We start from the raw sequence: 22,295 nt of genomic DNA, 5'->3' as shown, positions 1-22,295 counted from the left end.
AGATAATCCAGTCCAACTCCCCTGCCAAGGCAGAGTCACCTGGAGCAGGTGGCAGGGAACACATCCAGGTGAGTCTCCAGAGAGGGAGACTGCACAATCTCGTTTTGCAGACAAGCCCTGCAGGGAGCAGCTGTGACCCCCAGCTGCAGCAGGGCCACGGCCAAGAGTTGGACGTGGCTGATGGCTGAACTTGATGATCTTACAGGTCTTTTCCAACCTCAATGATTCTGTGATTCTCTTCTAAGCACCCAGTGTACCTGTGGTGAGCTGGAGAGCCATGGGGTAACACAGACTCACACCCTGATGGATTGTCACTGTAACAGAGGGACCAGCCCCGTCCAGGTACAGGTAACTGACGGCTCAACACATTTAAGTCGCTTTTATTGTGTTCTCGCACCCAGCAACACAGGTATTGCCAGCACCAGAACAGTGCACAGAGCAGCCAGCTTCTTGCCCAGTAACATTTAGTGAGGAAAACATAGTTTCTCTGTGACATTAAACACGAAGACAAGCAACAGTCTAGATTAGGAGGAAACTCTTTGCTCTGAGAGTGATGAGGTCCTGGAACAGGATGTCCAGAGAAAGTTGTGGCTGCCCCGTGCCTGGAAGTGTTCAAGGTCAGGTTGGACAGGGCTTGGAGCATCCTGGTCTAGTGGAAGGTGCCCCTGCCCATGGCAGAGGAGTGGAACGAGAGGGGCCTTAGGGCCCCTCCCAGCCCAAACCACTCCGTGACTGCTTCTGTGACACGCTAGGGCACCTCAGCAGAGCACTTACACCCCGACTGGGCAAAATGGCGGCGGCGCCGTGAGGCGTCACGGGACCGCATGGGGGGGGGCAACGCCAGCGCGTCACGTGGGGCCCCCCCACCCTACTGGCGCGGTGTGTTCTGGGAGTTCGGAGGCCGCAGCGGCGCCTGAGGGGGCTCGGCCGCCATTTTGTGCCTCTCGCTCGGAGCGGGGCGGCCGCGCGGGCGCTGCGGCTCTGAGGGAGCGCTCGGCTCTCCTGCTCTGTAGGCCGGGGTGACGCCGCCATGGGCCGTAAGAAGAAGAAGCAGTTGAAGCCTTGGTGCTGGTATCCTTCTGTGTGGGACGCGACGGATGCAGAGAGCGGGGTGGGGGAGGGTAGCGGCGCGGCCTGGCGCGGTCGGGACTCGTTGCCATTCCGTTGCGTCCCGAGATGGGGCTCAGTCCTGCTCCCCACGCTCCTTACGGTTTGTCTCGGTGCTTGGCCCTGTTCCAGCCCTGTGCCCCTCGGGATGGGGCCCGGTCCGTGCCCTTCCTGTGCTCCCCGCACGGCCTTGGGCCCGCTCCCGGCGCCCTCGCCGAGGCCGCGGCCTCCCGCCCGATCCCTAAAGCCGGCACAACGGGAAATGGAGAATAGCCTTTATCCCTTGCGAGGGATAAAGGGAGAAAATCCTTCTACTGATAAATGTATTTATTCGCGGAGTGAGGTGGGATGTGGTTATAAGAGAATTTTTTTAAAGCTCTTTTTTCTTCGTGACGGGGGGAAGCTTTCAATTTGTAATTGCTGCATCATGATCAGGTTTAATTTTTTAGTATCCAGAAATACTGGTGGATTTTTATTTGATCGCTCCTTGAGAATGTACTTACTGTTGTGATTACAAATTTACCTTCTCACGTTTCTGTCCTCTAGAATTGTTTAATAAAAAAATTTAAAAGGTGCTCCGAGGTATTTTACCATTTTGTCTTGGAAGGTATCTGTGACTGTTTTAGGCATTAATTTATTTCACGTTTTGGAGGTAGTAAGGGACACATTGTGTTAGCAATGTTAACATTTTCTTAATAATAACTAGCTAATGTATATTTGTCTCGCTTAGGAAAATGTGTGAAGTATTTGCTGAAATATCAATGCTCGCCCACAGAAAGGAAATGCAGTTTGCCTCTTCTATTACACAGATGTCCAAATTGTTCTATGCTTAAAATATTTCTTTTTAAAAGTAGAGAATTCTTCAGTTACTGCAGTAAATTATGCTGTGTCATAATAATTGATAGCTGGATTACTGGAAGAGGAAGAGAATTTTTAACTAAAACCTTTGTTCTCTTTTATGAGTGTTAGTTACTGGTAATTGATTAAGGAGACACTTCTGAGTGATTTGCGTAATTTCCCTTTTGCTGATTTCAAGCCTGTTTCTCCTTTAATGCTGTAACAGCGTTCACACCCCTGAAGAGAAAAATAGCTAGGACTTGAAAACCCTGAGTCAAACAATATAGAATCAGATGATGATTCTGATTGCCTGCGGACACCTTCCCACTTTTGTACCTGTTTAAAGAGGGGTGTGGTGGACTGGATGAGGATGTTTGCTTTCAGACATCCATGAAATATTTGTCACCCTTTGAACGCTCAGAGATGCTTCTTGTGCCTTTCTTTTGCTTCAGGAAAAATCACACTGGTGCTCATTGCCTTAGTCCTATATAAAAGGTCACTTCCAGTATTAAATGTTCCCTTAACAGTCTTCAATAGGTACTGTAATAGGGATTTTGATGATGAGAAAATCCTTATACAGCATCAAAAAGCAAAGCACTTTAAATGCCATATATGTCATAAGAAACTCTATACAGGACCTGGTTTAGCTATACACTGCATGCAGGTAAGGAGTGTTAGATTTATGTGAGCTTTTCTTTACAGCATCTAAAACTGAAATGAAGTGTCCTTAAGAAGGGCGGTTGGGGGCTTCCAGAGTCAAACTGGTGAGAAGAAGGCAGCAATGGCCTGTTTGCAGCACAGGAATCCTGCTGTGTCAGCGCTCAAATGGCCGCTGTGCAGCAGAGATCTTTCTCAGGAGTTGTGTAGGAGTGAAGGAGTTGTGCTGTCTAGTTTTTCTAAGTTTATGTAAGCTGGTTTTAGGGGTAATAGTAGTTACCAGAAATTAGGATGCCCAGATCAAGAAAATGCTTGGCCAGAGAGATTAGTCCCATTAAGGATGTTCCTTTTAGTCTTGAAACTGCCTGAAGAACACAGAGAATTTACACTGAAATGTGGTCAGCAGGATTTGTTTAGGTTTTTTGTTTGTTTTTTTTTTTTTTCCTTTAGGTACATAAAGAAACAATAGATGCTGTTCCAAATGCTATTCCTGGAAGAACAGACATTGAACTGGAAATCTATGGAATGGAAGGCATTCCAGAAAAAGACATGGAGGAACGGAGGAGGTTACTTGAACAAAAAACTCAGGGTAAGGTGTAATGTGGCTGTTTGTCTTAATTCCCTGGTGTGTTCCTTACTCAGCTCTGGCACTTGGTGAGGGTAGGATTTAATGCCTTCTCTGATGGCAGCTCCAGGCATTTGCCAGCCACGTGGGAGGGATTTTTCCTTTCCTGTCCAGAAGTAGCTGCTCCCAGAGCAGCTCCAACAATTACCTAATGAATATGGGCATGGTCGTTTATTTGTGGGGGTAAGGGAAGGAAAGGCTAGAGGTAAAATTGTCCTGATGGTTTTCAAATGCTTCAGTTTCTTTGCTGTTCAAGCATACCTTTGGTTGAACTGCTTTGGTTGCTGCTGGGCAGTGTGACATTGGCAGAGGGCAGATCCTTCTGTGTGTTCAGGCAGTGTAAGTCATGTCCCTTCCCTTTATTTGTGGCTATACGTGGGCTCATGCAACGTTCTTTGTATTTATGTGACTTTTTGAACAATGACAAGGTTTGAATTTTGCTATTAGTTAATTTTATGGAATATAATTTGTGTTCACTTTGACCATATGTGTTGAACTGTCTGCAGAGAGCCAGAAAAAGAAACAACAGGATGATTCTGATGAGTATGAAGATGATGAATCTGCAGCTTCAACTTCATTTCAACCCCAGCAAGTTCAGCCGCAGCAGGGGTACATTCCCCCAATGGCACAGCCAGGTTTGCCTCCTGTGCCAGGTGCACCAGGGATGCCTCCAGGTGAGAGGGTGTGTTATGTTAGGTAGTTGCTGAAAACCTCAGTAGAAACATTAATTGCTGCTTGTAACGCTGGGGTCACAGAATAGTTCTGGGAGGTGCAGATAAGTAGTTTCTTCATTTTCTTCCTCTCTTCTGTGCATGAGCCAGTCTTCATTGGTGGGCTAGATTCAGATACCTAATGCTGGCATGTAGATTGAAGGCATGTGGTAGTAAGACATGTTAGTGCTTCAAACAGAAGTCTGACAGTGATTTGTTCATGGTATATGTAACAGGGTTTTGGGAACAGGGCAGAGCTGCTGTGTATCTGGAGACTTCTAACACAGAACAGGCTGTTGATACACAGGCCACAGATGCGGTGAGGAAAGAATTTTCATCAGTGAGTGAAGAATGGTCTCTTGTAATAAGATAACTTCTTTGGAGACCACTGAGAAAATGCACAGTCTTGCAGGGCTGAAGACAATCAAAGTCAAATTTGCAGATAGTATTTATATTGCACTGTTTGAATTTTGAAATAATATTGCTTACAGTCTTTTAAAACTTGCTGTAAAGCATTTATCCATTGTAAACTTAGTACATGACATTTGTTTGCAACTGTATGTTATCAGAGTTGTTGAAAATGTATTTTTATTTTAAGGTATACCGCCATTAATGGCAGGTGTTCCACCTATGATGCCTGGAATGCCTCCAGTTATGCCTGGAATGCCACCTGGGTGAGTAGCAAGAAAGATTTAATATTACATGTTCATACTGTGCATTTTGAACTGTCAGAGAAAAAGTAAAGCTAATTCAAAGAATGTACAATATTGAATTGTGAACTCTGTATCTTAAATATTAAGACTAACCAAAGAACTGGATGGCTGTAAACCAACATGTAAAATATAGCCAAACTGGGTTTATGTATAAAGTATCTTGCCTTTCTCCTGCCTTAATAGTTATTAAAGTAGTAATAATTAAAATAAAATTTTGTGTTGGTTTAGAGCCTTCTGTGAGCCACTGTTCCCTTGTGAATTGCACATATATTGTGCATCTGGTTATCAGTCATTAACATAACAGGAAAAAAGTACTGGATAGTTTATATTTTTCTTGTATTTTGGGCAGAGGATGTTGGTTTTTATGCTTGTTATGGGGTTGACACCATACCCTATCACAATGTGTTTGGAAATTCACAGTTAGATTTTTGATTTTGTCATAAATTTTCACAGATTACATCAACAGAGAAAATACATGCAGTCATTTTGTGGTGGAAACATGTAAGCATCTCATTAATGTAATTCTAGGTACATTCATTATGCCATTTTATGTCATGTTTTTGATAAGCTAGAAATTGTTTTACTGAAAACCTTTGAATATTGTCTAAGAATTTGGGGAAGGTGTCTGATTAGATTTTGTTACTGTATAATACATGAAGGTTTTATGTTTTTATCTAAATGAATATTACAAAAGTGTATGTGAAATGAATTCTACAAAATATAAACCAAATAGACCCTTAGAGAGTTAAAGCCTCTCTTGAAACAGAGCTTGAACAGCTCCATGTGCTCGATCCTTCACGCTGCAGGACGTTCTGCAGGAGCTCAGTTTAATCTAAACTTTAAGTTAACTGAGGAGAAAGCTCTGTGTCTTCTGAGACATAAATACTGATTTAACAGTCTTTGACTTTAAAAATCATATAGTCAAACATGGTGTGGATGCTCATCAGAACTAGCTTTTCTGGGTGGAAATGCAACAGAATTTAATCAGGTTGTCTGACACTTAGTCCTCATCAAATTTCCTGTTAACTTCCTTCAGGTGAATGTTATGTCACCTGTAAAAACACAAATTAATTTGCCAAAATTTCAGTGCATTTCATTTTGGGAGGAGAGGATGGTGTTGCATTATGCTTTTATCTGTTCTAATCTAAAATTTTGCTTACTTAACCTGATTGACCTTTGTTTAAAAATTACCAAAGAATTAAGAGACACAAAGCAACTTCGGTGTTAGTGTGCCACCAGTTCTAGCACTATCTGCAGTTTTTCAGAAGTCATTCTCCTGGGGCAGCAGGCACTGAGCATCCAGCACTTATTTTGATGTCTGTTGGGCAGCAAGACTTCTCCAACCAAAAAAGGGACGATGGGTCTGTGTTCCCAGTCATTGCTGCTTCTGCAGTGGTTGTTCCCTATGTAGCAGCGATAGATGAGTTGAGAGCAGAAATCAGACTTGCCAGAAAGAATGCTGACCTGTTCATGGGATTTGATCTGAAAACAGCAGTGGTGAAGGTGTCTTAACTGTCACACAAACAGAAACTGCTTCTTAGTGGGGTTTTGGTTTGTGCTGGAGTGCTGCAGATCAGCTTATCTTGCTCGCTAAAGTAATAAACATTCATTTATTTTGTTTCCCTAATTGTTTTTTGGATGTCTGCAAAAAATTAAGCAAAATTAAGCTACCCTTGTTTGTTCCCTGTAATGGGCTCATACATATTCATCTAAGAAGCGAAACCAAATGGTTTCTTTTTAATGTGGAGAAAAAAATGTTACAATGAGGATTTCTCATATGAAAAAAACCAAAATCCCACTTTATCATTAGTGTATGGAGTGTTTTCTATAATTGAAATTCCAGAAGCTTTCTTGCCCTGTGATCTCTGCTCTGCTTTTATCAATAATTTTGGATAGTTCTACAGCTCTGGGTTATCTGCCAGTCAGTGTCAGAGGGGAGCAATAGCAAATGTACAGTGATTGTAGTGTGGTAAGAGCAAGCTGCTTTTCCTGCATTCAGACTCCATGAGTGTACTGAGATCAGGTTCTTGGAACACTGCTGCAGCTTGCAGTCTTGAGAGGGATTTCAAGAGACACTAGTTCTGGAAATCTCAGAGGAATTGAGATCTTTAGAAATTAAATTTCAAATAAATGTTTGGGGTTTTGGGTGCTGGATTATGTTCTCGTTTTATTCTTGTGGAGTCAGTTTGGAATTGCCTCTCTTTAGAGCTTTTTGAAATTACTTACCATTTTTTATCTAATACAGGGATGTGCCAATTGTGTTAACACTTTATCATGAGTGTTCATACCAGTGCTCATTTTCTTGTCAATAGGATGATGCCAATGGGTGGAATGATGCCTCCTGGGCCAGGAATCCCACCTCTTATGCCTGGTATGCCACCAGGTAGGTCAGGGTTGTCGAACTCGTACTATGGTGAGAGTTTAATTATATTTATTTATTTTCCCTAAGATTTAGAATTTATGTAAAGAACATACAGACTTATGCTACCACCCACGAACCACCTTGATGTGGTTGGCCTGCCACAGAAGTCAGTCTTGGGCAGAGGTGGTTGATTTATGGCTTCTGATTATAAATAATTATTTGACTTTTATACCATTGTTAAAGTAAAAAATGTAATACTTTTTTTGTTTTATTGTACTTTGTCACACTGTTGTGTTCCCTGGTCTCTCTTCATCCCTTTCTTAAATTAATGTTTGTGGCTGCATCCCTTTTTTAAATTAGTGTTTGTGGCTGATTGGAAAACAGTAATGATTGAAAATGTGGAAAGTGGGGAATAGTTGGGTATTCTACTGAACTAATGAGCCTGCAGTGTGAAGAAACTTAAATGACATTTTGGTCTCTTACAATAGCTAGAAGAGATGTTTGTTGTGCAGCTCTTAAATAGCCCTAAGTTCCTTGGGTGTTCCACCTGACCAGCAGCTAGTTTACTTGATGGAACCCATGGGAGCTGTTAACTTCCCACTGACCCTCTCCTAGAGCTCCACACACAGCAAATGCAGATGTTGTGGTGATAGTACAAAATGTTCCAGTCCACTTTACTAATGACCCCAGCAAAGCTGGCAATGTTTTGGTCACAGTTCTGATACTGTTCAGAAACAATTCAGTCTCTCTTAGATTTTGTGACAGTGTCATCCATGCTCTTGGCAGCGTAGGTGCACTGTGTCAGAAACAGTTACTGCATGAATTGTATTGGCTTATTGAGAGCATAAACTTCATTATTGCAGCTTTAGTAAAAAACAACTTAATCCAGAATTGCTCTGAAGTGTTTGAGATTACTGCCTGTGCATGATCATAGACTGGTGACTGCTGGCATTACCGTTTATCATGTTTTATTTTACTGTTGCCTTAAAAACACATCTTGTAGTGGGAAACTTTGTTTTAAGGAGCACTGGGATCAGGATTGTCTAAAGGAATATTTGTGCTTCCTGGAGCCTGATCTGCGTCCATTGTTTGTGGTTTGTAGGGATGCCCCCTCCTGTTGGGCCTCGGCCGGGCATGCCTCCAATGACACAAGCACAGCCTGTTACAGCCCCGGGCATTCTAAACCGGCCTCCAGCTCCTGCTGCAGCAGCACCGACCCCACAGCCTCCAGTTACTAAACCACTCTTCCCAAGTGCAGGGCAGGTAAGGTATCCCAGAGCCTGGAATCTCTTGTTATATTCTTTAAATTGCCACTGTGTCAATAGTGCCTATTTATTACTGAGGAGGCCCAAGAAATGACTGGTTCAGGTTTTTGCTTGGGTTGATATTTTATTTAGTGTAGTGCTTGAATGAATTTTCAAAGATTCTTTTGTTTGTCTTAAAACAGCTGTGAAGCCAGACAGAAGTTCTGTAGGCACTGGGGAAGAAAAGAGTAGGCAAAACACTGTTAAATGCCTTTCCATTTGTCTATAAGGGAACTTTGGGTGGGTGAAGAGATGTGCTATCTACAGGAATCTGATTGCATAGAACTCTACCTAAAATTTCCAAATTAAAAATCTAGATGTGACTTGTTCTCACTCATAATGGGCTCTCTACTGATAAATGGATGAATTATTCTGTATTCTTGTTAAACCAGTTAAACATTGCCCGAGTTATGAGTTTTTTTACTTCAAAAAGTTTAGGAGTAAGTCATTGTGAAAAGTTAATTTCAATGCTTTGGCGGGTGGAAATGGGGAATTGATAGTGGCTTGTGACCTCTTCCCTTTGAATGCACTTTTTCATGGGTCCTGGAGATCTTACTTTCAAGTATGTTGCAGAAGCCATTGTAATGTACTGTTTGCATTTTGGGCTTCTGCAGGGAAGATACATGTTTACAAAAATACAGTCCTTTCATGAGAGGACTTAGTATAAGAAATCCTTTCATCTGGATACTTTCCACCCATTTGTTTGGAGACTTTTCACTGTTTCCTTTCTTTTATGCTACAGATGGGGACACCTGTCACAAGCTCAAGTGCAGCTTCCTCCAATTCAGAAAGTCTCTCAGCATCTTCTAACGCTCTGTTTCCTAGCACAGCACAAGTACGCAGGAAGTCACAGTTTAAAACAAATTGCTTTGCAACTTAACCCTTTGGACCGTTCTGTAAAATCTAAAATTGACTAAACATCTTCAGATAATTTCTCTTATATTCCTGATTATGTTTAGCTGGTAAAACTGCAGAGTCCTTGATTATGAGTTGCATCTTACCAGAAATAAGCATGTCAAAGTTCCCAATTTTTCTTAGTGTGAAAGAATGAAATGCAACATCCTGGTTCTAAAGGGTTAAAAGAGCATGAAAGCAGTTAAATGCATTTTAGTGGGCAGTGGTTAGCTTGATGCATGGTGAAGGCTTTTTAGTTTATGTTGTTTAATATGTCACATCATAATGTAGGGAATTTTAAATTTGCATTATGTGCAAAATGTTAAATTTTTTTTTTTGATTGGGAGGTTCAGATAATTTTACATATCCAGTTACTAGAAACAAAAGCATTCTCTCATAACTAAGGTTTGCTTCGGAGATTGCTGTGTCTTTAGAGACAGCTTTGAAAAACAGACATTTACAGGGTTTTTGTAACAGAAGAGTAAGAGAAATGAAATGTTGAAATCTCTAGTGGACTTCTGACATGCTTCCATTGATTCTTCATTCACAAATAAGATTAAAATTCTGTAGGTAGCCATAGTCTTTGTGAAAATTCTGCAGTGTGTTTATAGAGAGAACATTTAAAGTCCTGACACAGTAGAGCTTTCTTAAATATTTTGATTAAAATATTTCTTATATACCTAATTTTAATAAATACTAGCACTTCGAGCTGTACTCTAATGGTTGCCGAAATATGTTAATTTAGTGAAAGACTAATGAATTTATGCTTAGAGGCTCCTAAAAATAGTGATTCAGGAAAGATTTACACATTTTCCAAATTCAGTCTTTGAGATAAAATAGTAGGGTGTTTTTTTCTTTGTTGTTCCTTTGTTGTGGCTTTTGACCTGCAGATTTTAGACTTTCCTGTGTGTGTGTGTATATATGTGTACATACTGGGGTTTATTTTGTCTTGGTTTCAGTTGCTCTAGTATGCAGTAAGCCTGAACTTTACTTTTGTCAAGCCTGTTATAATTATATATCACACTGGAACATTTCAGAGGTCTAACAGTCATCGTTTAAGTTTTCTTAAATGAAAGCTTTCTTTATTTGAGAAATAAATATTGACCTGTCTCTGTTTCACAGGCTGCAGCAGCTGTGCCAGGGCCAGTTGGTACCGATTTCAAACCTTTGAATTCTACACCTGCAACAACAACGGAACCCCCCAAACCAACATTCCCGGCTTACACACAGTCTACAGCCTCAACCACTAGCACGACAAACAGCACTGCAGCTAAACCAGCTACATCTATCACAAGTAAGCCTGCTACCCTCACAACAACCAGTGCAACCAGTAAGTTGATCCATCCAGATGAGGATATATCACTGGTAAGTTAACATATTTTCATTGTCTTAATGAAAAATGCAATTTGTGATGATATGGCAGGTTGAATGGAATTTCTTCTGTGCTCTGCATTGTGTGTATTTTAGTAATGGTGAGAGGGCAAACTGTGCAGAAGAAATGTAACTGAGAGAACTTCTTTAGTTAAAGTGATGACTGGCATATTGGCAGTGATCTTGCTGCAGTCTAGGCCTTAGTTTTGGTGGTGGTGGGAAATCTCTCAGTCCAAAATACAATTTGAACTTTATTGCATGTGTCTTGAACTTGAAGTTAACTAGGATTGGATAATAAGTGTAGAACAAAAGATTGAAGAGTTTGAAGTTGTTTTGATGCTATTACAGCAGTTAGAAATATGGAATTTATGAATAAAAAATATTCATATTAATTACAGTTCAGAGATCTTTAGATTTGTGTTTTTAAAAGAACAAGCCTTTACTCAGCTAGGAGAAAGGGAGAATTTGAGTTCCATGCAGTCTGCTTGAATTGGTCTGTATTAAGGAAGAAAGTCTGCAGAGAGGGGGCAAATCTTACTGCTGCTGTGTAATGCTACTAGTAGTCTTTTAACTTGTAAGGTAGTTAAAATAGTTTAGTAATCTACTTTGTTGCACTTCTATTTACTTTGCTTTTGGTAAGTTTTAACACAATGTGTTGTGATTGTCTCTTCTGGTTCTAGGAAGAGAGAAGGGCACAGTTGCCTAAATACCAGCGCAATCTTCCTCGACCAGGCCAGGCTGCCCTGGGTAATCCACCAGTTGGACCAATTGGAGGTATGATGCCACCACAGCCAGGAATTCCTCCACAACAACAAGGAATGAGACCTCCCATGCCACCTCATGGTAATCATAAGTTTCCCAGCTTCTTGTTTTTGGAAAGATTTGTTGCCTTTGCTAGTAGGGAGGGTTGAAGCTTTTCACAAAATACACTTCTCACTATGAAAAAAAAAAGTTTAAAAATTATTCTTTGCATCTTAACTATTCTGTTTATAGGTCAGTATGGTGCTCATCATCAGGGCATGCCAGGATATCTTCCTGGAGCAATGCCTCCATACGGTCAGGGACCTCCAATGGTGCCCCCATACCAGAGTGGACCTCCTCGCCCTCCGATGGGAATGAGACCGCCCGTAATGTCGCAAGGTGGCCGCTACTGATGCTCCTACTCACGCTCTAATAGGTTTGGAGATTAAACCTTTTCTCATCTTGTGCTGTTAATATAGCCGAGCTTCCGTCAGTTAAGGCTTCATTGTGACTTTTATAAAAATAAGTATCTTCCCACATGCAAGGAGCTATTGGACATTCTTATTTTACATGGGAAAAATTATTTGGAATAATAACAGGAACTTTTCCTGATGTTGCAATTTATACTGTATGGCTTCTTTTTCATGTTTCATCTAGGTTTTTAGAAGTGAAGTATAGTAAATATGGTTCGTTAAATTGTGAAGGCGCTGGAATTACATGAACATACCACCTTAAAGGCAAGTTCTGTAATGTTACGTTGCTATTTGTGAAATGATGCCTTCACAGCACTTCAAGTGCTGTTGGACTTCATGTCCCCAACATAGTTTGGTGAGGGCTGTAACTGTTCCCAACTACTTGTACATTAAAGTCTGAACTTGTAACAATATTTAATGTATTTAGAGTTCCTCCTGTTCCAGGGTTTAAGTAAACTGACCCACTAAGGTCATGTGACTTTTCTGTACTGTTATAAACTTCATTGTAATAAAAGAGGAGAAAAATTTATATGCCTTTTTATTCGTGACCAGCTGTGGACAACTGCCTGAAAGGTTTGTACAGATGCATGCCGTGGTAGCCATTGGTGTAATGAACACAGTTATTGGTGCTGTTTTGATAAAGTCTGAATTCCTTATTCTAAAAAGTCACTCCTTAGCTGTACACCTGAGTAGACAAAGACCTGTACACTTATTAACTGACTCCTCAAAACTGAGGCTGCAGGAGGCACATCCTAACTCTTGGTTGTAACTTCTCTTAATGCATATGTTTCTTTATTTGTGCTTTCTTGTCCTCAATAAATTTTAAATGATTTCTAGTCCTGGCACTTGCTTGTAGGATGTGACAGTGCTCTGAGATACATCCTAGTGCCAGGGTGTGTCCCATTAGTTCACTCTGCAACTGATGCTTTTTAATGTGCAAGTGGAGGTGAATTTTAGGATCCTTTTAGGTGAAGATTTCTAGAAGCTTAGGTGCATGGCACACGGGTGAGTGACTTCCAGTTAATGTATTGGAAGTTGACCTGCAAAAGAGAAATAGTAGCTTAACCCTCTTAAGGCATAGAAGAGACAAAGCAGGCAAGAGTAATGTGTTACATGCTGTATTTTTACTTTAAATGTTCAGATTTTCATGTTTTGGCAGTCTCTGAAAGGTGAACCATCTGTAACCATTTGTTGTGCGCTCTGATCGGATGTTGTCTGAGTTTTCTTGAGCCATTCCGTGAAAGTTTCTGGAGTAAGAGACCTTTATCAAAGAGATGTCCTCCATTTATGAATTAGTAATTTCTGTTTATAAGAGGAGAGTGACCAGTTCCTGCTAAAGTTGTAATTAAGTGACGTCATGTGTTCCTGTGTTATACCTCTGATGAGAATGTAGAGGGAGACTTGGAGGGGAGGGCAGTGAAAGCCTCTCTGTCTTCTGAACAGGGGAAAAAAGAGGGATGAATTTTTCATTTGCAGGTCAACTTTAAATACATGTTCCAGCCTCAAGCCTTATCTGCAGTTTAATTGATGGGGATATATCTTCTTAAGGTGGGGTAGAAGGATCATCAGCATTTTTGTGTCATTCTATTCATAGATGTTTTTCTAGATGGTGGAAGTTTTTCACTTAATACTGAGCATTATGGCTGTGTTTCTTGGAAGTCTTAGGGTTTTGTAGCTACACTAAAGCACTTCATGTGGCTTTATTCTGTACTGTCTCTTAAAAGTGCAAAAATAACAGTACAGCTAAAATACTACATTGTCTCAGCTTCTGAACTATGGTCACAGAATGTCTCAAAAGCACTAGAGCAACCAGTGCAGTTTAGTTACAGCTGAATGGCTTTAGTTTAGCCATTAAGAATTGCCAGGGACTTCTTTCTGAAGTGCTCAGTTAAAAGACCATAAGTCCAAACCTCTGTTGAGAAGCAGTTCTCACTGATCACTGGTGTCAACTGATCACCTGTCAGATGTGCAGTATTTGGCTTGCAAATGTGCAGAGTGGAGCCTTGATGTCAATTCTTTTGTTAGCTCTTCATCTTGCTTTAGACGCAAGTCTAACAGATAAAACTTGCTTTGCTGAGGCAATGCTTTTATACTCTGGTTTTCTTCTGTTTACCTAATCAGGATATTTACAAAACATTGAAGAGATTTTTATTATGTCTTATATTTATCCTTTTTGTAATATTACACATAAAATTCATACATTAAAGTGATCTTAAGTATTGCTTGTAAAACTATAAAACTCTTGCTTTTTCTGAAGATCATATTGCTGCTCTAAGGATGCTTTGCCCTTCTGCCCCAGTCAAGTAGATTCCTTCTCCCTTTGGTGTCTTTCTGTAATTTTCCATATGTTATTTCCAGAGGCCTACTTTTCCTGGGATAAAAATTTATTGCATGCACTGTTAACTTGGCATATTCTGCAAGTTGTAGTCATTAAGTTTCACTCTTTTAAACAGTGAATGTCTCATTCTGATAATGGTACCATTTTGTAGCTAATACTGCATAGACTTCAAGCTTGAATGCATTTTAAAAATAATCTTTCCTTAGTAGTGATGTTGTGAAAACCCCTCGTAAGTACTGCCGCATGTACTCATTGATACTTGCATACAAGCAGGTGAACAGTTTTTTCGTGATTTTCACATGGATACTTCTTTTCCTGCTCCTGTCATTCCTGTGCAATAAGAGCTGTGATGTGGCTGCCTTCAGTCTTCAGTTACTTTTGTCTCTTGTGTGATTCTTCTGTAAACAGGCAGATGTTTGGGTGCCTGCGTTGTCTGTTGGTCCCTGCCTTCATTTCTTTGGATACTGCTTCTTAGTGTTCAGAGAGTTGGATTTATGGTGCATTTGCCCAAAACCAGCAAAACTACGTTGAATGTAATAACTGCTTGTATAAAGACAAAGACTTGGTTTACAGTACCAAGTGTAATCAACATAGCTCTACCAGCAAAATCCCTGATGTAATGCAGTCATGAAAACAGGATTTTGCTTTAGTTAATCCTTTCCTGGAAAGAGATTGCAGAAGCCTTTATGATTACAGAAAAGCATATCTTGTGTAGCTGTTGCAGGACCCTAGTGATGTAATTACATAGGCAGAAGCTTTGTTTTTCAGTTGTTGCCTAAATTTGCCACAGCAGATCTTGCAATAAAATTCAACTTGCATTTTGACCAGTCTTGAGATTGCAATAATGCAGATGTTGAATACAAAGGATTAGGCTACAAGAAAATTTCAGACACAGGTGGGAAAATAGGTTTAACAAAAAACATGCCAGAATTTATAGCATCTAAGATTCTGTAGAAGGTTCTCAATTATTTTATGCATGGTCTCACAATATCATAATAAGCAGTTGATCTTTAGGGCAGAGTGGATGAGACTGGCATGAAAGAACCTTGAAAAAGCCTGGGTTAGTTTTTTAGAAGTCTTTATATAACTCTTCCATACAGTCATTAGAATAGCCTTCTGCCATTGGCAAAGTTGCTTTAAATAAAATTTTATTTAGCTGGCATATGTAGGCTGAACGTTTCTTCAGAGACCTTTGGATTACTTTTTTTTTTTTTCCCACAAATGATATTTTAGGTGCTGATAACAAATTTGAGGCTGGGCTGTTTATCTAATAACAGTGGATAAGTATTCCTTGCTCTGTGCATGCATGGGACAATGTAAACAAGCTTCTAGAAACACTTTCAGCTGCATCTGCCTTCTGTGGTTTCTGCCAGTATTTTAGTCTGTGGAGCTCTTGAGCAGTACTGACACAGAACTGGATAACTTACTATCTTAAAACGTGGATGAAATTGAATGGGATAGACAACCTACAGTTACTTTATAGAAATCAAATAATTCTGGATACAAAATGAAAACAAAAATACCAAGATTACTTCTTTTATGAACAGCAAGAAGGTTGTTACGACCTTCAGTTAAATTGAGACTTGATACACTAGTCAATGAGCTGGGGCCACAATTGAAAATGGTAACTAATGACACTTCTTAGCAAATGTCTTAATAATTGTACTGGTCTAGTTTCTACACAAACACTAAGACAAGGGTGAACATTTTCAGTGGCTGGTGGAAGCTTTAACTCAACTTTTCATGAACTAGTACAACAAATACTATCAGTTATGGGGAAAAATGCCCCAAGACATCTGACGTTCCATTGATCAAGATGCAAAGCAATACAAGCTGTCCAATTCAGAAATAGCTACCAACTACAAAAAATATTGTTTGGACCTAGCAAAAGAGGTGCTGTAGCAGTCATTTTCTTTTGTTTGCTTGATCACTGGAATTTTGTTAATTTTTAATGCATGTCTTTCACTTAATTGGGTCATGTTTTTTCTAAAATTCGAATTTTTCTTCTTCCTATAGCCCTGCCATAGGACAGGCTGAGGCAGAGTCTCAGTGTTGCCCTGTTCAGTCTGAGGCAAGTGGGATTTATTTTATTCATTCTGGGGGCTTTCACAGCTTTATGGCTGTTGGATATTTATGTCCCCAAACTTGCAGCAAGTTTGGTGAAGGCCCCTAAATTTATTTTAATTTAGGTTTTTTATTCTCTTTTGGTAGATGGGCTCTATATTAATATTTCTCTTTTTATTATCACTGTGTTTTTAAGAGTCTTAAGGGGAGGGAACCTGTTTTAAGATGTGTGGGTACCTTTTCTCTTAATGGAATGCATTTCCTTCAAGGCTGGTCAGGTAGTCCTTAAGACACACTGCCCCTCCCCATCGTTCCCTGCATTGCGTTTGTGATGTATTTGTTTTTTGGGTTTGGTAGTGTTGATTTTGTGTAGTCTCTGAATTAGTGGCATGTAACCAATTATTAATGTTTTCTCTTCTAAGGATATGTATCTATTGAAAAGCTTAAAATAGATTTGAAATAGTAAGTTAATTGCTACAAAAATTTGTAGCCCAAATTACAGAATACAGTTTCTTTGAAGAAGGTTAAGATGTTAATACTGCTGTGTTTGTGAGCTGCACCTCAACAAATATTAATGTAGAGCCCTGCGAAGAAATAGAGATCAGGTCCAAGTTGGTAACACAGAAGAGTGAGAAATCAAAGCTGCAGATTTTTCAGCTTGCCAGTTTCAGGGAGAACCTTTTCCTCCATCTCTTTTTTCCTCAGTTCAGGGAGAACTTTTTCCTTCATCTCAAATACATCAAATTTGAAAATTTTAGTTTTGACTATTGCAGCAATAGTAAGAGTTGAAAAACTTCTCTTTTAAATCTTGTGAGATTCTGTTTGCATATTCAAAATTAGCTTTATTTGAAGTTCCTTCTTTCACACGGTGCCTAGCAAAAATTTCTGACCTTTGTGAAGAAAAAGGTGCTCATTCTGTTGCAGATCCCTCGGTTGTGAATGCTTGAAGTTGCTTAAAGAAAGCTTCAGAATAGCAGGTTTGCCTAAGGAGGTGTTGCAGCATACCAGCAGTGAAATAGTAAATAAATAAATGTTCGAGTCTGGTTTGACTTTTTAAAAACATTCTTGAGATATTTTAAAAGTTTGTTGTGAGGATTTTTTATGAGCATAGTTGTTTATTTCTTCAAGATTTTGCTAAATAATGACACCTAATGGGATTTCAAGTAGTTTTAGCTCAAGGATTGAGTTGTAATTAACTTAAAGTGGATTGCACATTGCTGTTGTACCCTTCTTTGTTTGTACTCTGCCCTTTGCATTTTTCCTGTAGAAAGCCCCCTGCAAAATCCATGTTTGACTGGAAAATTGACATACCCATGTTAACTGTTTCAGAATGGTTATTGAGCATGGTCTTGCTTTGGTAATTCTCATTGTGGTGCTCCCCCTGATAACAGTGAAGATGAGAACGACTCTTCAAGATAAACTACTGCAACTTGTACTTCTTTCACTTGCTTAATTAATAGGACCATTTGGCTTAGTTCTTTTTTTCCCTAGAATGTCTAAGGAAACTGTTCAACTCAATACATTGTGGGGCTTGTACTTCTTGCTTTAAGTATCTGAATCTCTTAGAGTCTCAAAATAAAAAATAGGCAAATTTCAAATGCCTCTTCATTTTGAGGGATGAAGTGTGTTCTTAGTTACGTTCCAGTATTGCAGCTCTCATTGCAGCAGTTTGTGTATCACAAAGTTGGACATCTTCCTGTTAGTGAAATTTCTTTGCTAAAGTTGGCAGTATTTCAGTGACATGACTTTTATAAATATTAATAAAATGAGGTCTTGGAGTTCAGGGTTTTTTTAAGCTTAAGTAGGGGCACATAACTTTTTTTAAGGAGAACGAGTTACTGATACTCTGCTAAATTGGGTAAATTTGCACCTGATCTATTAAACAAGAAAAGTAACTTGGAGATGTGGTAAATAAAGTACATACCACATATGAATAACTTTTAAAAATCTGTATGCTTGCAGTCAAAATAATGAGACCAAGGAAATAGTGGTAGTGCCTGGGTTCTGTAAGAATGCAGCTGCCTGTGACTGCTGTTCTGTCTGTCATGGTTGGGCTAGGCTGGAAGTAGTTCAGAAGAAAGGAAGTTTTGGGGCAGCTGTTCAAGGGGTCAAGATGAATCAGAAGTGTTTGTAAAGCATAATGTATATGAAGTTCTTTCTCAAGTTGTGAAGAACACTTGGTGAGAGGTGTCTGGCACACTGTAAGCAGCAGCTTAGTGCAGTCTTGATTACCAGAGCACACATTCCCAGTAAGGCTCTGTTAAAGGAAATGCAGTTTTACTGCAGTCTTGTGAATGTGTGGCTGAGGGAGCTGAGCACTGGAGCCTGCTGCTTTGGCAGCCAGCCATATCCTGTCCGAACCACAGGATCCAGGGTGTTACCTTCGAGGCATTTGTTTCTGGCATCCTGCTGAGACAGTTTTGACTGTCCCTGGTATGAATAATTGTCAGGCTTGGTACTTATATACCTGGCCACTGTCGTGAATAGTGAGGCCCTTGTACCTTCTGAACAAGTTTATAATAACCTCTTAAATTCTTGCAGGCTTCCTTGCAGTAGTGACACTCAGCAACACTGTTGTTTTAATGGCAGTAAACTTGACTTCTGCAGAAATACTATCTTGAACTTACTTCTTAAGGTTTTTCTTTCTTGAGGATATAAAGAAGTGGAAAAGTTTTGAGAAAATAGTAGAATTTTAATGCCAATATCATCCTAACTGAAAAGCAAAGAAGCACATGACATTGAGAGCTTGAAAGCTTCCTTATAAATTCTCTTGTTAGCAGTTAAAGTGCCTTATATAAGGTTCAAGCTTCTGACATCTTAAACTTTTTTCCCTTAAATTTTGTCTTAAATTTCTTCCATATTCAGAAAAGGTGCATGGAATGTATTTGCTGCTCTTAGTAGCCAATATGGTTTTTGCTAACAGCAATTTTAATTACCTGAAATGAATGCAGTACAACCAAAGGAAACTATTTCACCATCTCCCAACTTAGGAAGTTACGTAATGCTTTGAGATAAAGATGTCATGCAGGGCTTTTTTCTTTTCTTTTTAGTTCATTGAGTTGCTTGCACTGAATTCTCTAGCTTTCTCATAAATTTAATGGGAAAAAATACATTTTGCTCTTTCACTTGTAAAGTCCAGAATAAGAAAACAGACTTTAAGACTTTAATGAAGGAACCTGGCAATGTAAGTATTGTAATTTCCTTTATGTTTTTAGTAGGCAACAGGTGACCTTGTTAAACTTATGGTTTATGTATAAAAAAATCAGAAGGGCAAATTAAAAGTAGTTTTATAGTTGCCTTTACTTCACATGCTTTTCTTAAGCAACAAATTGCAGTAATTGAAATTTGGCTCTTTTTTTAATAAAAATCTAAATTATGGATAAAACACCTTGGTTTAATACAATTTGTGTTTCTGTTAACTAGCAGCAGAATTTCAGCATTTGCTACTTACTGGTAGAGAAGAAAAATTCTACAGAACTGCCAGTACAGGTTAGTTTAATCTGTAAGTACCTGATGTTCCTATTTGAAATAATTTGTTCAAATGATACCACTTAAATACCTGAGGGGAATTTTGGTCTCTGAAATATGATTGTTACCTACTACTGATTCCAGTAGTGAGTGAACAGACTAGACTTTTTTGGAAGATCTTTAATGGATTTAACTATGCTTGTGGACAGTTAAACAATATCTGCAAGCACCTTTAAGGAAAATTTAATACAGAATCTTGACAGGGAGCCTTTGATGTTACTGAAGAATGTGGAAATCTGAAGTCAAAATCACTGTGGTGACGTGCCAGTAATTAATGAGGCTGTTTTTTATCAGCAAACCAGCAGAACCCTGTGCTTGTTGTGTTGGGGATTAAGCATTTCTGTTTCTAGGAATCCATAGCAGTTTATAATCTTTCCTTTTCTTTAGCTATTGCTAATTACCCTTTCTTAGCCACAGGTTTTTACTTTGTTAGGCTGGTAAGCCAGGAGGTTGTTCTTATGTGCTTTTTAAATTATTACTTTTGTTAGTTCATTTCAGCACTTCAGATGCTACATACGACCATGGTTTTGTCCAACTGTTTTATCTTACATCAGACTTACTGCTCTGCCTCTACTTTAATTCTGCCCTATTTCATATTCCCAGAAACTCTGGTATTTTATTTCTATTGTATAGAATGTTTTATACCTTAAAATAGGAAGATTCTTTGTGAATGAATAAAAAGATGCAGCTTTCTCTGGAATGGCTGCGCACATTTATTTCTATTTAGACTTTGAATATCTCATCTCTACACATACCCGTAGAAGAGATGAAAACTTTTCCATGCTATAGCATGAAGCAGAGATCCACAGCTGGATGGGCTGTAAGATTGTGCTTTAATTCACTGTTGAGGCCATAATGTTCCACTCTGAATTTGAGGGGCTTTTGACATCACTGGTGGGTAATTACTTAGTTGGTACTGTGAGGGCCATAGTTATGTGGTAGCTGAACAGACACTTCAGTTTCACCAGCTCATCTGAAGGGTTTAGATGGGTTTATGAGTGATTTGCCACTTCCAGCAGAATTGCTTGGTTTAGGGTTTTGAATTCTTAAAGGGTGCTGCAGAATTCATCATAAAAATATACACAGTTTCAAGGCAATTGTATCTTCCAGGTTTTAGAATACTTACTCTTACAGCCCCATTGCCTGCCATCTTCTCTACATAAGTTCTTGGTAATTTACATTCAATTACTTTTGTCTTCAAAATGAGCTACAGGCAAATTTCTGACTAATGTTGGATAGGTTTTTCTTCCTAGAAGGGGGAAAAAAAGGAAGTCATACATTAATATTTACAATTTAGCTTTATCTCTGCTTAATCTTAATTGCAGGTATGCAAAAATAAAAGGGATACCTTGTTGTGTAGGTATCCCTTTTATTCTTGCATACCCTGTTAACAGAATGTATATGTATTTCTTACACCATCTGTGGTTGACCCTAGCCAATGCTAGCATTAATGCAATGCTCAGTACTGAGTTGGAGTGAGTAACTGCTTTTAGCTGCTCAGTTACCTTATCAAGTCTTGGTTTTGGCAGTGGCTGGATGCAGACCTGCACTACTTGTACACCAGCCTGGCAATCGGTGGGGATAACTAAAGGGCAGAGTGTGTTCCATAGTGTCTTAACAAAAAAAAGTGCATTTTTCCAGGATAGATCACAGTAGAACTCTGTAGAAAGTCATCTTGTGAAACTTTAAATGGCAATTACTTATGGTACTTTTTGGTAGAATAAATTTTTTTTTTTTGAGATAGGACCAAAACAAGACTGGGAATTTGGACTTTGATTACCAGGTGAGCAGTGTTAAATTGTAGCTCAACTTCTGACACAGCATTAGAGCAGCTGTCCATTGTAAAGTGGTTCAACAGTTTTCCCTCCCAGTTCTGGTACTGTGTATTTGGAACAGTTTGTCATTTCCTACTATTTCCTAGACTCCTTGCTGATTCCAAATTGCCTTTTTAGAGTTTCTGGTCACTGTGCAGCAAACTCAAAATGAGTAAACTCCAAGCTGGTTTTAGTACCTTCATAAAAGACCTTTAAGCACATGAGTGAATAGTGTCCCCTCTCGGTAGCAGTATGGCCACAGAAATTAGTGTGTTGTGAAGGGGTTTTCTCTGTAACTTGATTCTGCTTTTGTGTTAAGTGGTATGAAAGGCCTGGGATTACTGATCTTTTTCAAAAGACAGGTGGTGGCAAAATACTGATGTTGAATTTAATTCAAGAAAGAGACTGGTAAGTATGTGCATCACTTTAATGCATGCAAATAATAGTAACAATAACAAGCTTAATTTTATAGCATTCAGTTTACAAAGAAGATGAGAAGAAAATACGGATCTAATATCATTTGCATTCACTGGGAACCCTCTCTGAACTGTTCTTCATATAGCCATCTGTAATGTGTGATCATTTTGTAATAGTCTCTGATTAAACAGAATTGAACCACTGTTTCTGTGTATTTTTTTTTTCTCCTCTTGAAAACCTGTTTAAATTATTATTGCAACAAATGTTATGGTGAGAGTAACTTGGCACCAACTTTTTGATCCTCTGTAAGCTGCAGAGGCTCATTTGTGTGAGCTCTGAC

The 22,295-nt window shown here is 39.2% G+C and overlaps 1 protein-coding gene across 17 annotated transcripts; it reads left to right on the top strand.

The window, feature by feature from the left end:
- Positions 1-868: 868 nt before the first annotated feature.
- On the top strand, positions 869-22,158 carry ZNF207 (zinc finger protein 207). Of its 17 annotated transcripts, none has more exons than XR_003963192.4 (14): positions 869-1,071; positions 2,482-2,608; positions 3,052-3,190; positions 3,733-3,900; positions 4,535-4,610; positions 5,103-5,150; positions 6,962-7,062; positions 8,114-8,274; positions 9,058-9,150; positions 10,332-10,574; positions 11,261-11,423; positions 11,574-11,757; positions 11,979-12,058; positions 16,149-22,158. XR_003963192.4 is itself a non-coding variant. In XM_030287178.4 (13 exons), exons 1-12 carry the CDS (start codon positions 1,031-1,033, stop codon positions 11,732-11,734), a joined length of 1,521 nt encoding a protein of 506 aa, XP_030143038.1. In that variant the 5' UTR covers positions 869-1,030; the 3' UTR covers positions 11,735-11,757; positions 11,979-12,323. The 17 variants fall into 17 exon arrangements, 12 of the variants coding, with proteins under 12 accessions (XP_030143038.1, XP_030143037.1, XP_072793119.1 ...); XR_012058583.1 differs by having other exon boundaries at positions 11,574-12,058; positions 16,149-16,203; positions 19,623-22,158; XR_012058582.1 differs by having other exon boundaries at positions 11,574-12,058; positions 16,149-16,203; positions 19,620-22,158.
- The last annotated feature ends 137 nt before the right edge of the window (positions 22,159-22,295 follow it).

The sequence above is a fragment of the Taeniopygia guttata genome, chromosome 18 (genome assembly GCF_048771995.1).
Source record: "Taeniopygia guttata chromosome 18, bTaeGut7.mat, whole genome shotgun sequence".
NCBI lineage: Eukaryota > Metazoa > Chordata > Aves > Passeriformes > Estrildidae > Taeniopygia > Taeniopygia guttata.
The sequence above is the reverse complement of the archived record's forward strand: the minus strand, read 5'-3'. Positions and strand labels throughout refer to the sequence as shown.

Coding starts and splice junctions, on each gene's coding strand:
- ZNF207 (XM_030287178.4), top strand. CDS start 1,031: ATGGGCCGTAAGAAGAAGAAGCAGTTGAAGCCTTGGTGCTG. Junction 4,611..5,102: donor ATGCCTGGAATGCCACCTGG/GTGAGTAGCAAG, acceptor AAATTTTCACAG/ATTACATCAACAGAGAAAAT. Junction 8,275..9,057: donor TCTTCCCAAGTGCAGGGCAG/GTAAGGTATCCC, acceptor TTTATGCTACAG/ATGGGGACACCTGTCACAAG.